Source organism: Peromyscus maniculatus, chromosome 19 (assembly GCF_049852395.1).
Source record: "Peromyscus maniculatus bairdii isolate BWxNUB_F1_BW_parent chromosome 19, HU_Pman_BW_mat_3.1, whole genome shotgun sequence".
In the NCBI taxonomy this organism is placed as follows: domain Eukaryota; kingdom Metazoa; phylum Chordata; class Mammalia; order Rodentia; family Cricetidae; genus Peromyscus; species Peromyscus maniculatus.
In genome coordinates this window covers 30514326-30538265 of record NC_134870.1, presented here as the reverse complement: position 1 = coordinate 30538265, position 23940 = coordinate 30514326, and the positions used below count along the sequence as shown (strand labels likewise).

At 45.7% G+C, this 23940-nt stretch overlaps 1 protein-coding gene across 5 annotated transcripts in view; it reads right to left on the bottom strand.

Annotated features, from left to right (window-relative positions):
* Window positions 1-23940, bottom strand: part of LOC107401216 (uncharacterized) — a 385225-nt gene that overhangs the window by 184191 nt on the left and 177094 nt on the right. For 2 of the 5 annotated variants that reach the window (XM_076555096.1, XM_076555097.1), the window contains one exon: window positions 17823-22426. The exons of the other annotated variants lie outside the window; for them this stretch is intronic. In XM_076555096.1, coding sequence (XP_076411211.1) covers window positions 22292-22426 — 135 coding nt within the window. In that variant the 3' untranslated portion in view covers window positions 17823-22291. Of the gene's footprint in view, window positions 1-17822; window positions 22427-23940 lie in introns of those variants that run through there. 5 annotated transcript variants of the gene reach the window in all.

Below are 23940 nucleotides of genomic sequence, written 5' to 3'. Positions count from 1 at the left end.
AGAAACCCTGTCTCAAAAAACCAAAAAAAAAAAAAAAAAAAAAAAAAAAAAAGAGTCTAAAATGGAGTCTGGGCATTGGCTTGCCTCATTATTGTGTATGTATTCATCTGCTAGGCCTTGAGTTTCAAACCTTGAGCACTGGCTTCCTCCATCCCTATAAGATACTCATGACCATTCATCTCTTCCTCTGCCATTACTCCCAACCAACTCTTCAGCCTTGAGTTCACTAACAAAGACAGTAGTAGCACTCTGTGAGGTTTCGTTGGTTGGTTGGTTGGTTGGTTGGTTGGTTGGTTGGTTGGTGTGATGCAAATTGAACCCAAGGCCTCATGTACACTAGGCAAACATTCTACTCCTGGAAAATTGTGTCACACAGTCAATGCTATGGAGTCACTAATGAGCTTGGAACAACCACTTTACTTTGAAGCATAAGACACAGAGTAGCCTTCTCGGAAGACTGCCTGACTCTCTCTTTCTGATGCTGGTGGGACCAAGTGAATTTCACAAGGGAAACATACAGCTTACTCTCCATTTTGAGTCCCTCAGAAGGGAGCTACTTGGGGCTTTGACTTTCCTCGCTTATTTGTGACAATACACAAGAATTTAGTGTCTCCTATAAGCTTTGTAATGGGTATTTGATAAGTGGTCTCACATCCAGTGTTCCTACTTTAAGATAATTCAAGGTATAAAAGGAATTAAAAGAATAATGAGTCAGTTATCAAAATATTGTCAAATTTGCTTGCTCCTAATATATTTTTCTGATCCACTTGAAATAAATATAAATATGACACTTTTTCCCTAACTACATCCTTAAATAATCTCTAAATATTTCCACAGTATTACTGTCAAATCCAAGAAATTTAATATGGAAAGAAATTACTTAATACATAATTCATTCAAGTTTCTTCAATGGTCATCTCAATTAACATCGTTTACAGTGATTTGTGTATTTGCATGTGTGTGCAGGTGTGCTTCATCTGTAAGTGCCCGTGTGGAGGCCAGAGGTCCACTTCAAGTGTCTTCCTTAATCACTCTCCACCTTTGAAACTGTAATTTTGATTTGTGCATGTGGAGGCCAGAGGCTGATGCAGCTGTCAATTTCTCAATTACTCCCCATCTTACCTTTTTGAAAACAGGGTCTCTCACTAAACAACACTCACTGGCTGGCTAGAATGGCTGGCCAGTCAGCTCTGGGATCCACAACTAGAGTTGTGGATGGTTGTGGGTGCTGGGGAGCTGAACTTGGGCCCTCATGCGTTTCAAGGAAGGCACCTTGCTGACTGAGCCATGCTTCCAGTTCCTACCTTATTCTTTGAGACCAAATCTCTTCCTGAACCTGGTGTTCGCCATTTCTACGAGGCTTGCTGGACAGTGAGCCCCCAGGATTCTCCCGTTTCTACCCTCCCAGTGCCGGGCTGCAGGTGCACGCCGCCATGCCTGGCTTTTATGTGGGTGCTGGGCAATCTGAACCCCATGTTTGCACAAGGAAGCACTTCACACACTAAACCAACTCTCCAGGCCTACAATGCTTAAAAACCAACAAACAAATCATATACTTCAGGTACAATTCTTCTCTCTTCAAGTGGACAATTCATGTTTCTAGCATGTTCACAAGGTATGCAACCAAAACATTCCACAACTCCAGGAATAAATTCTGCACCCCACTTTCCTCTTCCTGGTTACTTGGCATCAATAAATCTACTCTCAGTCTTTGTGGACTCGCCTGTTCTGGACAGTGCCTATGTATGAAACACACATTCGGGGTTCTTGGCATGGTTTCAGGGCTCACCATGTTTTAGCCAGTGTCTGCTATTCATCTCGACTTCTGGTTGTGATTTTTCTCTTTTCCAAGAAAGAGGATCTCAAGCTCTGAATTGCTAAGTAGCCAAGGATGACCCTGAACTTTGATCCTTCTGCTTCTACCTCCCAAGTGCTGGCATAAGAAGCATGAACCAGCATGCCTGGTTTTATTTGGTACAAAGATGGAATTCACAGCTCTGTATGGACTAAGCCAGCCCTGAGCTAGATCCTCAGCCCTGCATGCCTACTTCTCACTAAATAGTATTTCATGGATATGTCACATTTTATCAGTTTATCACTTGATAGACATTTGGATTGCTCTATACCATGCTTGGTGGTTGTTGTTTTCAATCAGGATCTAATGAAGAGCTACATACTACATTTAGCTGTCATGGCACTAATTTCCTTTACTCTAGATTCCGCATCATTGATTCTAGAACATGAATTCGGACCCTGTAATATGTTCTTATCTGTCTTCCTCTTTAGCAGTGCCACGTTGGAAGAGCACAGGCTGGTTGCTTTGGAGCGTGTCCTCATAGGCTTGTCTGCTTTCTGTCCCCTTATTCAAGTTGCCAATTCTGGCAACAACGCTACATGGGTAAAGCTTGTACCTCCAATTGGTCACATCAGTACACATGTGGCATCTAATCAGTGATCCTAAGCTCTGCCATTGGTTAGACAGTCAGCCACATATCCCACTGGGAAGACACAGGGATGAAGGAAGATGCTAATGAAGCTTTCTAGCATTGCTTGTAGTTATCATCAGTTGTAGAGATCACGAAGCCAAAAGCAATGTACTCCATTACTCGGCTGCTGACAGCATCCCTGCCCCTGGTCATGATGGTGATGCTTGTCTGAGCTGTTGTACAGGAACTTGGTAAGTCAAAGCAGTTGAAATCCTTCTCTTGGGCCTCTGAAAGTGTCCAATGGATAGCCTTCTCATGTCAAAGACCCAAAGTCTAACTACCCTCAGAACACACTGATGCCACTAACTTCTGAACATGGGTCCTAGAAGAGTCCTAAGATTGGATTGCACATGTGCAGTCCATCAGGGACTCCACTTTTTCTTGGCTCCCATCCCCTTTCCTCACACCATAGGCCACCCATAAATAACCCCAAACCCTATTCTTGGGAAGGCAGATTGGAGAACTGGGTTTCCCATTTCCTTGTACTTGGCCTCTTTGTGAATAAATTCACTTTTGTGGTGATTGGCATACTATAGGGTAAACAAAATGGGCTTGGTTCAGCAACACACATTTATTTTCTTGTGCATAATAATAATCCAAGCAATACTGTATGAATATCATTTTCCCAATGATTTTTATTACCACCACCACCACTACCACCACCACCATTTCCATAGGTAAGTACTCTAGATAAGTACTTTGCCACTGAGCTAGATCTCCAACCCTCCAGCGATGATATCAGCACGCTATGATGAGCACTGTCTGAACCCATTACCATCATAAGATTCTGAGAAATAGGGATACATTCATTGTGCCAACATCATGGAGTGTACTTAGACAAATCAAGGGAAGTATGATGTCTCTAGGTATTCTCTCTTTCCCTCCCTTCCTCTCTCCCTCCTTTCACACAAGAGCTTGTTGTGTATGTCGTATCAGTCTGTCATGAACCCATGATCCTCATGCCTCAGCCTCCTGAATTCTGGATTGCAGGTATGCCCCTCACGTCCAGTTTCTGGGCAATATAATCATACGGAACGTCCACCATACATGTGGACCTGTTATTAACAAAAGCGTCATTTTGCACCCCATAACTGTATTATAAAAGCTCTAAAGCCAGTAATCTGACTTTGCTGTTCTATACATTCTTTCACATATAGCTCCTGATATTCTATAAAAGGAAGAAATAAGAAAGAGGGGAGTCTCCCCTAATCCATCCCCCCATCTTTTTAACCACTCTGAACTCCAAAGATGTTTTCCTTGAGAGTTGGTCTTGCTGTATAGACCTTGCTGGCTTAGACACTCTAGCCCGGTCTGGCCTTGAACTCATAAAAGATCCAGCCAACTCAAGAGATTCTTAGGCACTCAAATGCAAGCCAGATGTAGCTGTGTACACCTATAATTCTGTCTGATCCTTCCTTCCTTCTTCGCTCCCTCCCTCCCCTGTACCAGGGCTCAGTCTGGGGCCTCAGACATGTTCAGTTCCACCACTGAGCTACACCCTCAGGCTTTTCTCCCTCTTCTTTTCACCTGTTCTCTAGCCTTCGCTCCTACCCCAATGTCCCTTCACCAGGTTTGCCTCCCCCAAGGCCATGGACACAGCCAGTCCCTCCCGTGACCTGTTCCCAGCATATCCCGTGATTCTCCACAGAACACAGCAACCTGACAATTATGCAACTTCAGTTGGTAATTAGATGCTCCGCGTGATCCTCCCCTGGTGGGATAGAAACACCCGGGGCAGTAACCAGAGCTTTCTGCCACATGCCTGGTGCCAACAGAATGCATGCGCATAGTGGGCAATCAAGAAATGTCTGTTCCTCAAATGCACAAATGAAGGAATTAAAAGGAATAGCTAACTTTATTACTGAACAAGACTGAACAGAACGCAGAATTCATACATAAATGAATACAGAATCAAGTTCATTACGGACATGAATAATTGGAAACCCCATTTCCTGTTCTCATCATCTTTCCTGGGGTCCTTGAAAAAGATAGTTTGCATAGAGGAAATTGCACTTTTAATGACAAATTTGGGGACAATCTGCTCAGAATAGGCAGGAATTCATAATGAAATTAGGCCTGCTCAGACCACTCTCCTCCCACTTCTTTCCCTCCTGACTTCAGCTGGCATCTCCCTCAGCAGCAGCAGCAGCAGCAGCAGCAGCAGCAGCAGCAGCAGCAGCAGCAGCATCCTCTCCATGCTGTCTCTTGCCAAGTTCATCAAACTGGCACCGAGCAGGAGAGCACCTGGCTGGGAGAGAGACAGGGTGCTTCCCTTGGGCCATCATTAAAAGATGTGTATCCCAAAGTTATGGGCATTTGTTGTCATCCGAAATGGGTCTTTAAACCTCCTTCACCATCTAACCTTGGGCCAAAGAAGCATCCAACCACAGATCTAATCACAGCCAGAGCCTATGCACTTGTGTGTGTCTGTGGCCAGGTCGGAGGTGAGGTTGGGTCGTTTCTCACTATGTTTTTCTAACTTGGCTGCAGAGTCTGTCCAGAAAAACCGAAAGGAGGCATGTGAAGAACAGCGACCTCTCTACAAACACTTCAAGGACTGGACAGTCACCCAGAACTTGAGGTGGCACCACAGAACTGAGTGTGGGCCCTGAGACCTCGATGTCCCCAGTGATTCACCCTGAGGACATTAGGGTACAGGAGGACAGACATATCAAGAAGTTTCAACCCTTGGATTATAACCAGACAAAGGGACGTCCTAGCGTCTGAAACATCTTTGCATCTTCAAAATCAAGAGCAATCTACAGAAAGCCCTCACAAATCTGCTCAATCGTATTTGCTTATGCAACTCTGGTTTTGGCATCACCCCAAATTCAGAACTTTGACGGGACAATGACTGTGGTGACCTGGCACTGAGTTGGGTTTTTAGTCCCCTTTGCAAGGTGCAGAAAAGCGCTGTGGCTCACTGGGTTCAAGTCCCTGCTCCACCACTTTCTAGCTGAGACATGGAGGATACACACCCTCTATTCTGTGCCTCAGTTTGCTTAACTAGAATATGGGCATATGAATGTACCCTAGATATAATATTTGGTATCTCATGATTGTACCAGAGGTTTGGAATGGGTGTGGGATTCTTACTTTCAACAACAAAAAAACAACAGTAATAAAAAAAATGAAATGGCCGGGCGGTGGTGGCGCACGCCTTTAATCCCAGCACTCGGGAGGCAGAGCCAGGCAGATCTCTGTGAGTTTGAGGCCAGCCTGGGCTACCAAGTGAGTTCCAGGAAAGGCTCAAAGCTAAACAGAGAAACCTTGTCTCGAAAAACCAAAAAAAAAAAAAAAAAAAAAAAAGAAATGGTAACAGTGGTGGTAGCAACTCCTAACATTTATTGATTGCTTATTGTGTGAAAGAGAATAAGCTAAGCCCTTTACATGAATTATCTGAAACTTCAAAGTAGCCTTTTAAGGTAGGTGCTATGAATACCTCCATTTTATAGATGAGGGGACCAAGGTGCAGATTAACTAATTGGCCAGTATACCAAGTAGGGAAATGGTAAGGGTATGGTTTGAACCGTGAGAGTGGGGGGCAGGGGGTGTCAGCAAACTGGGGCAAAGCTTAGTCAGTCTAGTTGTTTTCTGAGCTCTGAATGCTGACTGCCCCTTTTATGAGTTCTCAGTCATCTGAGAGTGAGGGGAGAGACCAGGAAAGCAAGCAAGAGAAGATGTGAAATCTGTGACTGCAGAGCTTCCCACAAAATTCTAACATGGAGGACACCGTGAGAAGGAACTAGGAAGGGCAAATGGCCCTCCATGAGGCTCACCGGGAATTCCGGGAAATCTAGAACATGGATGGAGAAAGAGAAAGAACGGGAATAGGAGTGCACATAACGTCCCATGCAAAGAGGCGAGGAAGTGGGAAATATTAGACCATGTCAGGGGAGCAGCAAACTCCAGGAGCAGAGTCGGAACAGGAAACACAGAGCTCACAGGACAGCGACAGGGAGGAGGCAGGTGAGGTCTGGATTTCCATGAGCCTGAGAACCACACTAAGAACAATGCACTTTATCCACTGAGCATTTAGTGCCTCCAGGGTCATACATGGAGGGAGGAGGTGTGAAGGAGGAACAGAGAACCAATGCAAGTATGATACCTAAACTGATGAGACCCGAGGAAAGGAGACAGTGTATGTGGGGGAGCTTCTAGAACAGTCCAGACTGGACACTAGGGGAACCAGAATAAAACAATCATCAGAGAATGGAGAGAAAAACTTTGATCTGGATAACAGTGGAAAAGGTTGAAAGGCTCAGTGGTGAGTCAGGGCTGGGTTAGATGCCCATCATCACACAGATCCCTCCCCAAAGACCTTTAAGATAGGTACCATCATCATGGCAGCGTCATAGAGTGGAAAGCAGCTTCTGAAAGAAAAAGTAGTTCTCAAGGGCCAGGGTAATGGGGGAAGCAGAGCCGGCACTGGAAGTAGATCTTGTCTCACTGCAAAAGATCTGCCCTGCTACTGAGGGAAGAGGGGGAGCAGGAGAAGAGACGGGAAGATCGGGTTTCATGCTCAGGTGAGGCCATTAACTGAGCTACAGATGAGCAGAGAGACGGAGAGGGAAAGGTGGCAGGCTCTGAACTTGACATTCTTGAACAGGACACCCTGCTGGCGTCACTGAGTACCTACTGGAGATATGGGAGAGGCTGAGCTGGGAACGTAGAATAACCTTTCCGGTCAAAGCCACAGGGAGAGATGAATTCAGAAAGACTGGGAATGGAAAGAGCCTAGCCAGGAACAACAGGGGCCCCCAACTGGTAAGGGCTCACTAAGGGACAGGAGGCAGAGACGGACCTCAGAAACGCTGGGGCAGAAGTTCACGTGGAGCGAGGGTTCAAGAAGGGCAAATTGGTCAACAGAGTCTAATGGAGCACAGAAGACCGGAAAGACTCACGGTGCTCCCAGAGGTTCGCCACCAGGATGTCACCAGTGGCCATGGTGAGAACTCAGTGAACTCTGCCCTTCAGCAGAGGCCACCTCTCCAAAGGCTGGCAGATGGAGGAAATCAAAGGCCCCATGAGACTTCTGCTAGCTTATTTAATATGTGGAGCACAAACGTGTTTATAGGTGGAGAGGAAGGAGCCCACAGAGACAGAGGGACTTAATCAACCGGAAGGACCTGGAGTTCCGGGGAGAGGATGAGAGGAGGAAAAAAGAAAACACTAAGATCAGCAACTAAAATGTATTCAATAGTTAAAGTGAACAAAGACATTATGATGTTGTAATTAACTGTCATATAGACGAAGAAAACAGATGAAAATCCCAGCGACTCTGTGTGTGCGCACATGCAGGCATCTGAGTACATGTCAGTGGAGTCTGAACTCGAATTCTTAGAGTTTGCCTCAGTCCGGTCAGTGGGTGAGCTCTGATGGCTGGTAGGTGGGGGATGGGTAGAGCAGAAGTAGACTGGGCAATCTGACTTGCCTGGAGGTAGAAAGGCCTGCAGGGAGAAGTTGCATCACTTAGAGTAAGGTGGCAGGGAGAAATTAACAGAAAGGCACGGATGGAAATAGACAGGGCAGTGATGAGGCATAAAACCTCCCAGCCCCAAAAGATATAAGAGAAGAACGTGAAGCATAGTGACCAACCATGGCCGTCACATGCTGGAAGCGGCTCATTTATAGGAGGCTGCTCCCACAAATAATAATGTAGTTAACAAATGACTCGGAGGGAAGATTTTGGTGAGACCGTGGTAGCATCGTAGTCTTTGAATTTCCCCAGATCCCCACATAAGAACATTTCTATTCTAAAAATGGAAGAACAGGAGGATAGCAAGGAAATATTAGGCTAAAGCAAGACTGAAGTCCAACAATGAAGATGCTCAATCCTGGGGCTCTGGTGGTGGTAGCTCTGGGGCAGATGGCGTCATGACAGGAGAGCCAGTGAGTGGGCTTGGGTAGCCCTGTGGCTATGCACTGTTCTTAAGGCCACTCCACTTGGTGCCTGAAGCTTGCTTCAGCAGATATTCCATGTTCCTGGCATCTCTATCTTCCTGGGGTCTCCACTGCAATTTAGGATTTACCCTAAAAGCTTTATGCATAGACTATTCAGGGACTCCCCACAGGGAGTCTGCTGCTGCTCCCTGCCATCTGTACTCACAGGCTTTTCTTAGAACCTTGGTGTTGGCCTTCATGACCTCACCACTTTTTCATTCTGCATATCTGCAAAACCAGCACCAGGAGGATCATGCTGTCTTAGTTACTCTTCTATTGCTGTGATAAAACACACCGTTGTTGCTGGAGGGCTTCTCTCCAGCTTCCACCAAGCCCCACAGTCCCACAATCTGCGTATAAAATAATCACTCAGACGCTTATAATACTTATAAACTGTATGGCCATGGCAGGCTTCTTGTTAACTGTTCTTTTATCTTAAATTAACCCATTTTTATAAATCTATACCTTGCCATGTGGCTGGTGGCTTACCGGCGTCTTTACATGCTGCTTGTCCTGGCGGTGGCTGCAGTGTCTCTCCGCCTCAGCCTTCCGCTTCCCAGAATTCTCCTCTCTCCTTGTCCCACCTACTTTCTGCCTGGCCACTGGCCAATCAGCATTTTATTTATTGACCAATCAGAGTAATTTGACATACAGACCATCCCACAGCACACTGTGACCAAGACAACTGATGAAAGCATTGAATTTGGCTTATGGTTTCAGACTATGGATGCCAGTATGCATGTTCCTCAAAAAACTAATATGAAACACCTTTGGAAATGCCATACGGAAAACGGCTACTGTAGAAGCTTCTTAAAGTATTTATGCATGCCTATCTAAAACAAGTTACCCTATAGAAGGGAGAACAATGCCTCTCACAGATACCATAGTGTGGGGAATGGATGGAGTCCTGAATGAACGTGTATTACTAATGTGAGTGTGGCCATGCCAAGGACTCTGATGCCTCGGAGTCATAAATCAGGCTGTGAGAAATGGCAAAGCCTTTCCCTGGTCTGAGGATGTTGATGACCATTGATCTTTAGCTAAAACCAGTGTGTGGAGAAAGTATTAACTGAAGCTTCCTCCTCTCAGATGACTGTGACCTGAGGCTGCTCCGTACAGAGACCTCCCACCGAGACTAGTTTAACCCACTTGGTTCAATGTAAATGATAATTCCACTAAGTTTCCCAACTGCTGTTGGTACATCACCACCAGAGCCCACATCCACTTGATCCCAGACTTTTCTGTATGTGTGTCTATCATTTCTTCATTCCCCATTGCCCCAGTTAGGCCAATCCCTAAGCCATGGAGGTCATGGCACCATAGACCATCAAATGAAAAAGCTCAGTGCCAGGTATGGTTACCTCTCTTTAAGTTACTGGTCAGTGACATTCCCTGAACATTACAGGACGTGACTTGGTTACTCTCTAGAACTTGATAGTAAGATCCAATTGCTGAAGACATCACTTTAGTTATAGGATGTGGAGGAAATAAGGAAAAGTTACTAACCTGGAAGCTTCATCTGTACTGGTGAGCTTTTATAGTATTAAAAGATTCCATGCGTGCTAGGCAGGCAAAGTCATCAATAGTCTCGTCCAGCTGTGAACCTTGCTATAATAGTGACTGGCCTATCAGAATATGCCTACCTGTGCAATAGTAGCATGAATGTTATTAGACCAACCATTTTCTGATTTAGATTGAAAGCCTGCTCCACAAGATAGAATTCATGGTTGGTACTGTTAAGCAGGCCAAAATCTCATGATCAGCTAGGTCATGGGCCCCAACTAAGACCCTAATACTACTACTCTACTATATGGACATAGTATTAAATTGCCCTCTAAGTTCCTATCTTCACACCCATAGATTAGTGCATCTTATCCCTTATTAGAGAAGCTTCAGAGACCTAGAACTAGTCAGTGCGCAGAGAATAAAAGACTGAAGTGTTCAGATATATATGTGACCTCAACATCACACTCCCTCCTCACGAGGGGCCGAGGTCACTGCAGCAGGTGAGGTAGCAAGACCGCAAGATGCAGAGGCCGTGGGTGGCTATAGGGAAGCCATGTTCTCCATGCACGAGGCAGTTGCACACGTGAACTCACAGTGGTTCTGACAGCATGCACAAGATCTGCGCAAGCTCAGGCCAGACCAGCACGGAGTGGAGAGGTGAGCACAAAGCCCCGCCTCTGACTGAGGAACTCCTGGCAACTGACAGCTGCTAAAAGGTGGAAGAGTCCATTTTCTTGAAGAGCGTAGGCCCCTGCTACACTTACCATACCCCAAGAGAAAGCCACAAATCCAAGATTATATGGGTGGCAGAAACGGGACTTGATAGGTTTAAAAAAAAAAGGTACAAAATTTGATGGGCAGGGGAAAATGGAGTTGAACTTGGAGAAGGGAAGGGAGGGGGTGAAGATAAACACATTGTGTGGTTTTCGAAGAACTAATAAGAATATACATATGAAAAAGGGAAGTAATCAGCATAGAATATATTTTTCTTAAAAGTATCAGGCAAACCAAATTAATTATTTTCCATCAGGTTAACTTCATCTTCTCTCTGTGTGTCTATCTTCCTCTCTGCCTCTCTCCCCTCTCTGTCTCTCTGTGTGTGTCTGTCTGTCTCTCTCTCTCTCCCCTCTCTGTCCCTCTGTGTGTGTGTGTCTGTCTGTCTGTCTCTCTCCCCTCTCTGTCTCTCTTTGTGTCCTCTCTGCCTCTGTCTGTCTGTCTCTGTGTGTGTCTGTCTCTCTATCTCTATCTCTGTGTGTGTATGTCTGTCTGTCTGTCTCTGCCTCTCTTTGTCTCTCTCTTTCTGGAAGCATAGTTAGTTTATTGAGGCTATTTCACAGTAGCAGGTTGCTCACTGACCCCAGTCTTCCTAATGTTTCCTCAGGTTCAGTCTTTAAGGGACACAGCTTAGTAAACTGGCCTTGGAGCAGCCCTGGATCCCCAGCCTCCAAATTCCAGTCCCACCATTAGGGTTATCCAACACCCTTTCCTCCAATTCAGGCAGGTTCCCTGATCCACCGGAAGCCCATTAGGTCACTGCTTTACTTCCAGGTTACTGTCTTCCAGGTATGGAAAACAAAGAAAAGCTAACGTGGACATTCCTGTATGTGAGATAGCAGCAAAGGGCCGGCTTTGGTTCACTTTCTTGAAATCTTCTGAGAAGAATGAACGGAGAGACTTACCACTCTATAGTTTAACCCCCAGCCTCATTGCCCTCCGGGTATTAGGATAACTCCAGTTCCAAGAGAATCCAGTGCTCTCCCTGGTCTCTGCTGGTACTGCATGCATGTGGGACATAGACATGCAGACAAAATACCCATATACTTAAAATAAAAAATAAATAAATCTTAGCCGGGCGGTGGTGACGCACACCTTTAATCCCAGCACTTGGGAGGCAGAGCCAGGCGGATCTCTGTGAGTTCGAGGCCAGCCTGGTCTACAGAGCGAGATCCAGGAAAGGCACAAAGCTACACAGAGAAACCCTGTCTCGAAAAACCAAATAAATAAATAAATAAATAAATAAGTAAATAAATCTTTAAAAAATATATTATGACATTTCACATAAATGTTACTACCTTACACCTGTAGAATTCCATTCTATCTTCATTAATTAATAAATATTCAACAATACTAAACTCCTACATACAGTGTCCTCATTTAAAGGAAGAAGGGAAAACTGCCTTTTGTTCAAACATCCATGTCCAGAACTCTTCAGCCCCCTCCAAAGAGTCAGATCTCTCTAGTCTCGTTTCTTACCAACCTTAAAAACAAACAAAAAACAAACAAACAAAAAAACTCCTCCTCAGCATTCCTTGTAGCATTGAGAGCAGGCCATGAACGCCCTTCACTTTACTGACCTAAAAAAGGTCCCCCTCCAACACCTTCCCCTCTTTTCTTTTCTAGTTTTTGTTTGTCTGTTTTCTATAAAACGTTGGATCCCAAACTCAGGGCCTTGGGGGATGTTTTGCCAGCCCACTCAGTCACACTCCCGGCCTGTCCTCCTCATTCTTTTTTTTTTTTTTTTTTTAAGATTTATTTATTTATTATGTATACAGTGTTCTGTCTGCAGGCCAGAAGAGGGCACCAGATCTCATTACAGGTGGTTGTGAGCCACCATGTGGTTGCTGGGAATTGAACTCAGGACCTTTGGAAAAGCAGACAGTGCTCTTAACCTCTGAGCCATCTCTCCAGCCCCTGTCCTCCTCATTCTGAGAGGCATATGATTCTGGGCTAGGGTGGTAATTTTTTTAATTTCTGTACTGAAGTTATTGTTGGCTGTTTTCACACATCAGGAGATAAGGAAGTCCACGGCCACTCTGCCTTCTCTCTGCCAGTTTTACCCTTTTCTTTGTGTAGATGGCCATGCTACGGGTGTACTTTTCTTTCTTAGTCCTAGCTGGAGGTCACCCAATTTCACAAATGGTTAAATGAATAAATTTTACTAAATATAAGCCATAATTCCTTCAGTTATTTTTTCCAGTTCTTAGTCTCTGATTCTTCAAAGTGTGCCCTAGAGATTGAGAATGAAGTACAGAACCTTCAGACACTAATATTTCTCCATGTAGTATATGCCATTATCTTATTTCAAGATCTTGACTTGAATGTCTAAATTCCCAGCTCTGTGTCCCCTAGGAGGCAGCAGCAGATGGTTTTGTTGGGCTCTGAACACCTGACTCCAGCCTGCTTGGAGACTGTCCCATACACGCACAACTCAGAGAGCTGCAATAATTTTGTGTAGAGTTATAGAGCGAGTTTTGAGCACTTCCTTTGATCTATTCAGCTCTGTAAGTGTGGACTCCCTTCCAATCATGTCTGCCAACCCTTGTCAATATATCTCCCCCGGCCCCGAGTCTATAGCTGTTTTCCGTGTAAGTTGATGTGAGCAGAATTAGTTTAGTATTATTGGAAATGTTTCATCATTTTTTTAGTGGGGTCACTGACAGGCACTTACAGAGATTATTTTGGCTGCGGGGTTAATAAATGTTATCAGCGGTCAACGGGGGCAGCAAGGAAATCAATCATGAAGCCGCCACAATGTGCCAAGAAAGAGTTGGCCGCATGGCTTGTACAAACGGAGAGGAGATGGGGAGAAGTAAACAGGGATTAGATTTGAGTGTGAAGGTCAAATTATTGGGATTTACTAAGTGACTGGATGTTGAGGGAAAGGAAAGAGGACTTTAAGACACCGGGGACACACACACACACACACACACACACACACACACACACACACACACACACTTAGTCTTTCAATAAGCTCCAAAAGATTCAGGGAGAAGCAAGCTGGGGTGGGCTACATTGAATGACAGATACTAAGTTTTAGATGCCAATTAGACATTAAAGAAAAAAACATCAAGAATGTGCATAGATCCATCTCCCAGAACTCCAGAGTTCAGGGCTCTGGAGATGGAGTCACGGATCTGAAGTCTTTATATATAGTATTGAACAGAGGGAGGTTTTCAAAGTTTAGTGGATAAAATTAGGACTCAATGGTAGACGCAATCCTAGCACATCCAAGGCCCTACATTTGGTTCCCAGCATAGCAAATAATAATATACTATCATCAGCATCATCATTATATGAAAGGACCGGGCCCTGCTGAGAAAAGTGAAGATGAAGAAACGTGGTACCAGGAATTCAGTCTTGGATTTGCCAAAATGTTTGAGCTGAGAAGAGGTCAACGAAAGAAAAAGCCAAAGAAGACCCAGTGAACTCGGAAGGAAAACCCCAGCAGGGAAAACGGTGCTGAGGAAGAGCAGTGCTGGTGTGTCCTCAGGTACAGTAACGACTACCATGAGTCCTGCGTGGCTGACGGGTGCCGAAGGGGGCGGGTCAAGACAGCAGAGAAGGAGATCATTTTGAAGTTTTCCTGTGAATGGGGGGAGATGTGGACAGTGGCTGAGCGGGGCCAGGAGAGAGGAAGCTCCTTTGGGTGAATATCAGAGCTACCAGGACATGCCTGTACACTAACAGAGACCTCCACCCCATCACCGTGCCGTGTGGGCACAGCTGGAGCTGCACACAGCTGCCTGTTCTTGGCTCCTTTTTTCTTACTCCTTATGTCCCTAAAGAGGAGAAAAGGACACAATTGACTATCTTCACAGGAAAAGGCTCGTTAACTATGCAATCACCAGTGAGAATGAAAAAATCCCACCATTATCTGATCCTAAACCAGCACCCTGTGAGGCTACATTTAACACCTGGGTAAAATTTTAACCCTCTGTATCTACAGCAGAAGCCCTACATAATGAGGGCATTTCTTCTGGGTGAGAGGATAGTCAATCCTTTCAATGGTAAATTACAAAGGACAGCTGGGCTGTGGTGGCACACACCTGTAAGCCCAGCACTCGGGAGGCAGAGGCAGGCCGATCTTTGAGGTAGAAGCCAGCTTGGTCTACAGAGCGAGTTCCAGGACAGTCAGAGCTACACAGAGAAACTCTATCTCTAAAAACCAAAAAACAAACAAACAAAATTACAAAGGACTTTCCCAAAGGTATCACTCATACCTAAATTCACATCATCTCAGTTTCTAATAATACTGAATGTATTTTAAAGATTATAAAACACAGGCCATAGCTTAAGATTCTAGCATCTTTCAGGCTTTGTTAAGATGGCGCATCCGGCTTTCCAATCTTGTTCTCAAGGACCACTCTAGCTAATATGACCACAGCCGCTTTAAGATCTACCTCCACACTGGGAAATCGTGAGCCCAAGTGACCTGAACTGGCCTCGGTATCTCTGTTGCGGATGTGAAGATAGCCCACACCTCCGGCAGCTTCCGGCTACCAGGGATAGCTAAATTGCCTAAGCCAGTGTCTGTGCAAAGTCCAAGAGGTTAATAATGAACAGCTCTGCTTTATCTTCGGCCAGGGAGGTGGACTCGGTATTGTCAGCACCAGGCAAACACACAGCAGAGCGTTTCCCAAGAGAGATAAGTCGGAGGGAGGTGTGCCTGCTAGAAAGCTGGCCCTTCTCCTGTCCGCTGCTTTCCCAGGAACTGGCCTTATCTGGGCACAACAGTCACTGCCTGTCCCCCTGTTGTCCGTATGTGAACTAACAGTACTCTAAACAAGGGCAAAAATTAGACATTTAAACTTCTTCTGAAACCTGGCAAAGGATGGGCAATCCTCCTAACCTATGGACCAGGCCTGGATATAAACTAGCGTGGAACACTGGCTTAGCATGCAAGGCCTTGAGTTCAACCTCCAACACCATCAAAAAAAAAAAAAAAAAAAAAAAAAAAAGGATCAGATTTCCCACCTGAACTCAAAGCTTTGAGAGCTGTGACACTGGTTTATAGACATGGCATGGAGAAGCATTTATTTAAAGGCCAGACTCCCCATTGTTCTCACTTGAGGGTCTAGAATTTTCCCAGTGATAAAGCAACAAAGGGAAGAGATACTTCCTAGTGGGTTACATGATTGCGGATGCTGTCCTAATGGGCAGAAGCATCATAGTATTAACCCATTAAGACACTTGAAAATGAAAAAGAGCAAAGAGCACTGTGTCTACAAGTTAAAAAGAAATGAACCAGGTCAGCATCCCTGTGTTCATCTAGGCTTCCACCCTGCCCCAGGGAAGCAGAGTTTGGGTTCTCTTGCATAAAGTGATGTTTTTTTTTTTGTTTTGTTTTTTTTTTTCCCAAGACAGGGTTTCTCTGTGTAGCTTTGCGCCTTTCCTGGAACTCACTTTGGAGACCAGGCTGGCCTCAAACTCACAGAGATCCGCCTGGCTCTGCCTCCCAAGTGCTGGGATTAAAGGGGTGTGCCACCACCACCCGGCTAAAGTGATGTTCTTTTTCTGGTTTTCTGGTCCCTTTGTATGTGTGTGCATGTGCGGGGGTGGGGGGGGGCGGTGGGGGGGGGGGTTGAGAGGGTGCTGATGTTGGGTACTTTACTCAATTGTTCTCAACCTTATTTTTTGAGATGGGGGGTCTCACTGAACCTGGAGCTCACCGACTGAGCTCCACTGGCTGATAGCAAGCCCCAGTGGTCTTCCTGTCTTCATCTCCCCCAGAGCTGGGATTATTATGCACAGCACTATACCTAACTTTCCCCCTCTCCACTTTGGAGACAAGGCATCACTATGCAGCTCTGACTGTCCTGGAACTCTCTATGTGTGCCAAGCTGGCCTTGAACTCACAGCCTCTCAAGTGCTGGGATTAAAGGTGTGCACCACCTCACCCAGCACATACCTGGCTTTTCACGTGGATACTGAGGATAGAACTAAGGTTCCCATGTTCGTTCAGGAGGCTCTTTCCTACCTGAGCCATTTCCCCAGGCCCTTCTCCAGCATCGTTACCATTTGAACTAGCAACTCCTCCATATTGGCCTTTCCATGTGTATGCATACAGGGCAAGTATAAGAAAGCCACCTGTCCAGCGTATAAAACATAAAAGGCTGCCTGGTCCCACCGTGCAGAGGAGTCAGACTACAGGGGAGTCTATTTATCTCAAGAGAGGGCCTGACTCACAGGCTACCCAGGCCCCCCTGGAAGTACTGGCAAATAATAACCAGAGCAGAGAGGCACATAATAGGAACAAGGTCTGGGCAAAAGCTAAGTCCTCATTTTCCATGTAAAAAAAAAAAAAACTAAATTCCACCATAGCCGACATACACAACAAATTCTTTTTCATTCTTTATGACTGAAAAATCTACCTGTGAAAACCCAATCACCCATTTCCTCTAGAAGAAAAGAAATGATATGGTACTAGGTAAGAATCTCTCTCTCCTCTCTCTCTCTCTCTCTCTCTCTCTCTCTCTCTCTCTCTCTCAAGATTTATTTATTTATTATGTATATAGTGGTATTTATTATGTATAAGTATTCTGTCTGCATGTGTCCCTGCAGGCCAGAAGATGGCACCAGACCACATTACAGATGGTTGTGAGCCACCATGTGGTTGCTGGGAATTGAACTCAGGACCTCTGGAAAAGCAGGCAGTGCTCTTAACCACTGAGCCATCTCTCCAGGCCAGGAAAGACTCTCTTAAACAAACTAGAAGAACCACAACAGACAGTCAGGCCTAGTGGTACTGGTCTGCAATTCCAGCTACTCGGGAGGCTAAGGTACAGCCAAATGTTTGAAGTTTGCTTGAATTCAAGGCCAGGTGAACAGCTTAGTGAGACCTTGTGTCAAAAGTTAATTAAAAGAAAATGTTTAAGAAGGGGTTGCAGAGGGGTGCAACTCAGTGGTTGAGTTCTTACTAGTGTGCAGGAGGCCCTAGGTTCAATTCTCAGTACCGGAGAAGAAATAAAGGCAGGTGTGCTGGTGTACACCGTGAATCCACACTCGGAGGTAGAAGCTACCCTAGTCTACAAAGTGAGTTCTAAGCCACCAGAGTTACAGAGTTTCACCTCAAAAACCAATCAACCAAACAAAGAACAAACAGGACAGTGTATAAAGGAATGGTATATTAATTTGACCACATGAAAATTTTAAATCTCTTTATGATAACTTGAAATATAAAAGACATGCAACCAAGTAAGGGGCATGGAGACTGTGACCTTGCTAGCCACAGCTCCTCAGGAACTACAGACCAGCAGGAAATATACAACCAAACACAGACCTGAGAAAGTTACATAAACTAGCAACTTACTGAAAACACCAAAATGTCCTGTGTACTAACGAAAAGAAGCTTAATTTTATTAATAATCTAGTAAATGTAAGCATTTAAAAAACGTATTTATCGCTTAAAACTAAAAAATATTTTAAGTATTATAATATTAAGTGCTCATAGAAGCATGGAAAATTGTTCAGTTTAATTGGTTTGGAGAACAGTTTCTTAATCCTTGGCCTGCTGAATCCACAAGGCAAAATCTGCAATGCATAAAGTCGAAGCGTGCTTCTAAAGTACACACAGGGCTGGGGTGAGGACCCTGAGCAGAGTGCTTGGCTAGCATGCAGGACGCTCTGGGCTCGACCCCACCGCTGCATGAAGGGGCCATGATGGCACACACCTCTAATCCTAGCACTCAGGAAGTGGAAACAGGAAGAGCAGGAGTTCAAGATCATCTTCTGACACATAGCAAGTTCAAGGTCAACCTGGCTAGAAACCCTGTTTAGGAGGGAGGGAGGAAGAGAGGGAAGAAAGGAAGGAAGGAGGGAGGGAGGGAGGGAGGGAGGGAGGGAGGGAGGGAGGGAGGGAGGAAGGGAGGGAAGAAAGGAAGGAAGGAGGGAGGGAGGGAGGGAGGGAGGGAGGGAGGGAGGGAGGAAGGGAGGGAGGGAGAGACAAAGAGTGCATGTATACAATAATGCTATCTAATAAATTGTTAAAATAAAAATAGTATTTTATACTGTTATGGATTAATCAGCTGTAATAAACTGCGTGCACATAAATGTCACCCAGTAACTTGTTTCTTCTGGGGAAAGAGGAAAAAGGATTTAACTATAACACTTCATGTCTAAGGCTCAGAAATGATCACAAGATGTTCATCCAAACCATGAAAAAAAGAAAAAACACAGGTATTTCTGTGTAGGCGGAAATATTTTACAACTGGAAAATGTCAAGCACAAAATGTTTCTGAGTCTGGTGAGCCTGATGTAACCAATCCCCAGTTCTGTGTGCAGGACAGTGCTCCAGGTAAATGTGGACTGACCACTCTGTCTGTCTCATTTGTAGTTCTCACAGTAACTGTGGGAAGTGCAGGAAATGTACCATCCTATGATAAGGAGCCGGCTGATACAGCCCGGGCCCTGTTCCAGCCTAGAGACAGGATGTCCTCTAATGCTTTATCCCAGTGACTCATACAGCCCTGGGGTAGAAAACCCATGCCAAGCGGCTTTCTGGGTCTCTTGCCGATATGGAAAAGGGACACGTGCAGGTGAGACTCCATCACCCCGGGCATCTTTTCGGAGCCTTAATGGACCAGTGCATAATGAACTCTAGACGTCTGTGGTCCTTCCACACTTATCTTGGATAATAAATGCACTTCGTGTAACCCACTGTATGCATGGGTACTCCGTCTCACTGAAGAGAGGCAAGCTGGAATCTGGTGTCTGAGGAGGCCTCATGCTGAGATGCTCAGAAAGCACAGGGTGGTGGTGGGGGTTAATTAGGTTTTTCAAGGAACGACACAGAGGAGAAATAAGACACAGGCAAGGGCTAACTCCTGAAGGACTTGGCTAAAGCAAAATATAAGAAAGAATATTTACTCATGCTTAGCAGACGGAGGTGCTGCCAACCTCAGGCAAAGGGCGATTTGCAACTAAATGTTTTCAGCAAAGAGGAGCTGTGATCAGACTTTTTCTTGCTATCTAGATGTGTCAAGAAAACAGAATCAAAGAAACCAAAGAGATGAAGACAATAATTGACATGAAACACTAGGGTAGTCTTTGTGTTACCAGAGAACAGCACATTTGACCGGGATTATGCTGTCAAAGACTGGGATCCAAACTAATCATATTCTGAGAACCAGCAGGTATCATCCTCCCCTGGGTATACAGTATACTCCTAACAAAAGCATATCTAACCTGCAGTGGCTAGGTTTTGTTTGTTTGTTTTGGTTTTGTTTCTTGTCAATTTGATATTTGCTAAAGTCATCTGAGAAGAGGGATCTTCAACTAAGAGAATGTCTCCACCAGGCTGGCCTGTGGGGGTTATTTTCTTGTACCCCACTGTATATGGTGTCACCCCTGGGCAGGTGGTTCTGGGTCAAATAAGAAAGAAAACTGAAAAAAAAAATGGGGAGGCTGGGCACGGTGTCACACACCTTTAATCCTAGAACTTGGGAGGCAGAAGCAGGTGGATCTCTGTGAGTTCAAGGCTGGCCTAGTCTACAGAGTGAGTCCCAGGACAGCCAGGGGTACATAGAGAGACCCTGTCTCACAAAACAAAAAAGCAAACAAGCAAGCAAACAAAAAACATGGGGTACAAGCCAGGAAGCAGCATTCCTTCGTGGTCTCTGCTTTAATCCCTGCCTTGATTTCCCTCAGTGACGGCCTTTGATTGGGTTATATAAGCCAAATAAACCCTTTCCTCTCCAGGTTGCCTTAGGTCAGTGTTTTATCATAGCAACAGAAAGCAAAGACAGAAATTGGTCAATGAGTAGACCTGACCTCATGTTGTTTTGGAAAGGACTGTGGAAGTGTTCGAAACTTTGAGCTGGGAAAGCCACAGGGTGCTCAAAAACTTAATGGGATTACCTGTGAGAGCTTGGAAGATAATGTTGAGAGAAATGTAAATGATGGAAGCCTGGCTTAGGAAATTTCTGAGAGAAGCAAAAGCCTCTGCCAGGGCCCTTTGTGTGATATCTTGTTTTAACAGTCTGTGGGTTCTGGTCAGCTGGGGCTGAAGAATCACTTGTGATTAACAAGAGACCAGTATGTTTCCTCGGAGTCAGCGCGGAGAAGCTGTGATCTTGAGTGGTCAAGGCTGCATCTCAAGTCAACAGCTGAATTTGGTAATGTGTAAGAGTCTTGCACATGATACCGGATTTGGCAGCATGAAAGCTGTAAAACTGAAGGCGTTATGGAGAGCAGCTGACTCTTGGCACCGTGAAAGCCGTTAGTTAAGGTTGGGTGGGACTCAGTTGCAGTGGGACTCCAGGACTGAGGAGGTCATGGAGAGAAGCTGAGACTTGGCAAATGGGCAGGACTAGGGTCCCTGAAGAGAAACCTGGAGAGGTACAGCCTAGGCCCCTGTTGTAATGGAGGCTCCAGGATCGTGGGGGTGCCAGGGCTGTGACAAGGACGACAGCAGGTATGGAGTCACGCGCATACTGGACATGCTGTGTGTGCCCTGAATGGCAGAACCAGAGAAATGGGACTGCCCAGGCCCTTTCGAGCCCAGAGGAACATGAGTCCCAGACGTTGGACACTGGGATCTTTACATTGTTGGATTTTGGTTTTGCTTTGATCTGATTGTAACCGTGCCCTAGGGGTCTTCCCTCTTGGAAGTAGAAAGCATGTAACTTACTTTGGATTTTATAGGAGCCCACTGCCGAAAGATTTTGGGTATTTTAAAGAGACCGAGCTTTCAAAGTGTTTGAATTTTTAAAGAGTATGGACTTTTACAAGTTGGGAAGTGTTTTATATTGTGATATTGAAATTAACATGAGCTCCTGGAGATGAACAAGAAAGGAAAGGTTTTGATTTGATAGTGATGTGTCTGTGTGTCAGGTTGACAAGGGGTCACTGCCCTTGAAGTCATGGACCAAGAGCAGCTAGTTAACATGAGCATCTCTTTTTCTGACCATCTTAGGTATGCTCCATCCCAGCATGGTGAACACCAGATTCCAGCAAGTGAGCTACTGGCCACGCCTGCTCTATGAGGAACACCCGTCAGGTTCAGTAGGTTAAGGGAAACTTACTCCGTAGAGATTTTCAGTCTTTCTTTCCCTGAGCAACATTTTAGAAAGTCCATTCTCCTGGTAAGCAGTCATTCACTCAATGAACAAGATTGACAGGCTCAATCCAGGCATGGGTACATGCCTGTGATCCAAATATTTGGAGGGTGGAAACAGGAAGTTCAGAAGTTGGAGATTATCCCTGGATACATAGTGAATTTGAGGCAAGCACAGAATGCATAAGATGTTGCCTAAAAAAAATAAAATAAAATAAAAGTAGGGCTGGGGATATGGCTCATTTGGTAGAGTGCTTGCCTAGGACTCAGAAAGCCCTGGGTTCCCCTGGCACCATATGAACTGGGCATGATGGTACGTATCTGCAGCCCAAGCACTCTGGAAGTGGAGACATGAAGATTAAGAGTTCAAGGACAGCTTCAACTACATACTGAGTTTGAGGCCAACCCGGACTATATATAAGACCCTGTCTCAAAATTAATATTAATTAAAATAAATAAGAAGGAAAAAGACAGAGCTAGAGCTCCAGGAAAAAGTCCATTGATCAAGTGTTGAGCAAATTCATGAATCTGAAGACTTCCAACAGTAGCAAATGATCTGAAGCCATGCAGCCGAGGGCATGATCAGCAGGAACCAGTGGGGTAGACACTTCAGACATCGTGGCGGCACAGGTCTATCTGAGAATTCACCAATGACCTAGGGAGGAATGATCAGGAGGAACTTGGTCAGAAAGTGCATGCATGTGGCTGGAACAGGAGAGAGGTGGGTATCAGTGGACGAGGATAGAGAAGTCGGCAGGAACCGGGTGGGGTAGGGTGCTGACTGCCGTGGTGTCCGGGTGCCATTCTAGAGGCAAAGGGAAGGCATGGAACCAGTTTTCAGCAAGGGTACCCCCTTCTCTCTCTCTGTCTTTCTCTCTCTCTTACAGCAGGGCAGAGCCCTAAACAGAGAATCAGAGTGCCTCAAGACAGAGTGGAAAGAACAAAAGGGAGCCGGACAGTGGTGGCGCAGGCCTTTGATCCCAGCACTTGGGAGGCAGAGCCAGTGGATCTCTGTGAGTTCGAGGCCAGCCTGGTCTACAGAGCAAGATCTAGGACAAAAAAAAAAAAATTTTTTTTTTTTAAAGAACAAAAGGAAGGAAGCGGTCTCAATGCCCAAACTGTCTACTTGGTCCTGTCCTCCCGCAGGCCCTGCGGAGGCTGGCTCATCTCCATAAGGGACACGTGGAATCTGACATATTAAATAGTGCAGGAAAAAAAAAATACACACATACAAAACCCCCCACTTCTTCAAGTTCATTCCCTTGTTCAAGGCCCCACAGCAAGCAGCAAAACTTTCTTTTCAAAAAGAAAGAAAGAAAGTAGGTCAGGGCGCTTCAGTCTCGTAGCTGGGGGCACACTGGGCAGCCTCCAAAAGCAGCTGCCCCACTTGGAGGTCTCGATTGAGCAACTCGGGTGATGTCAGCAACCGGGGCCCCAGGAGCAGCAGAATGTCTGAACCTGCCCTCACCCGTGGTCTTCCTGGTAACTTTTTCAAACCATCTCTTCCTGTCCTGTGCTTTGTTTATCCCACATGTTTACCTTCTTTACAGCCTTTTCCCAAACAGAGCTCCGAGCTTCCAGGTCACCGTGTCCCACCGGGGCACACTCCACAGATGTGGGTTGCGCCGGAAGATAAAACAGGCCATCCCCCGCCACGGCTGAACACAGGCTGCCACCCACCCCAGGGATTCTCATTCGGCTGCCGGCCATGAAGAGTCTACAATCTGTAGGAGCCCATCTGCCTTCTGTGAAGGTCATGCCATGGGCAGGGCAGGTCCTCTCACCCTCTATTCCCAAGATGCCCCTTGCGGACACACACCACCCGGCAGTGGGGATCAAAACGATATCCGCAGACCCCGAGAAACTTGCTTCAGTTTCTCGTTTTTTTTTTTTCTTCTGAGGGCACCAGCAATTTCCTTCCATTGAATTCATTCTCAGGGTCTCTCCGAACGGTCTGCTGCTGTCATGGTAACGGGGACCAGCAACGCTGCCCTCTGAGGTTAGTGCTCGCTCTGAGGTTAGTGCTCGCTCTGAGGTCAGTGCTCGCTCTGAGGTTAGTGCTCGCTCTGGCCCACTGCCCACAGGGTTCTGGGCCCTAGCCCCAGGAGCTCTGCCTGATCCAGGCCAGCACCCTGGACACCACCAAAAACACAAGAACTGACTGAAGTT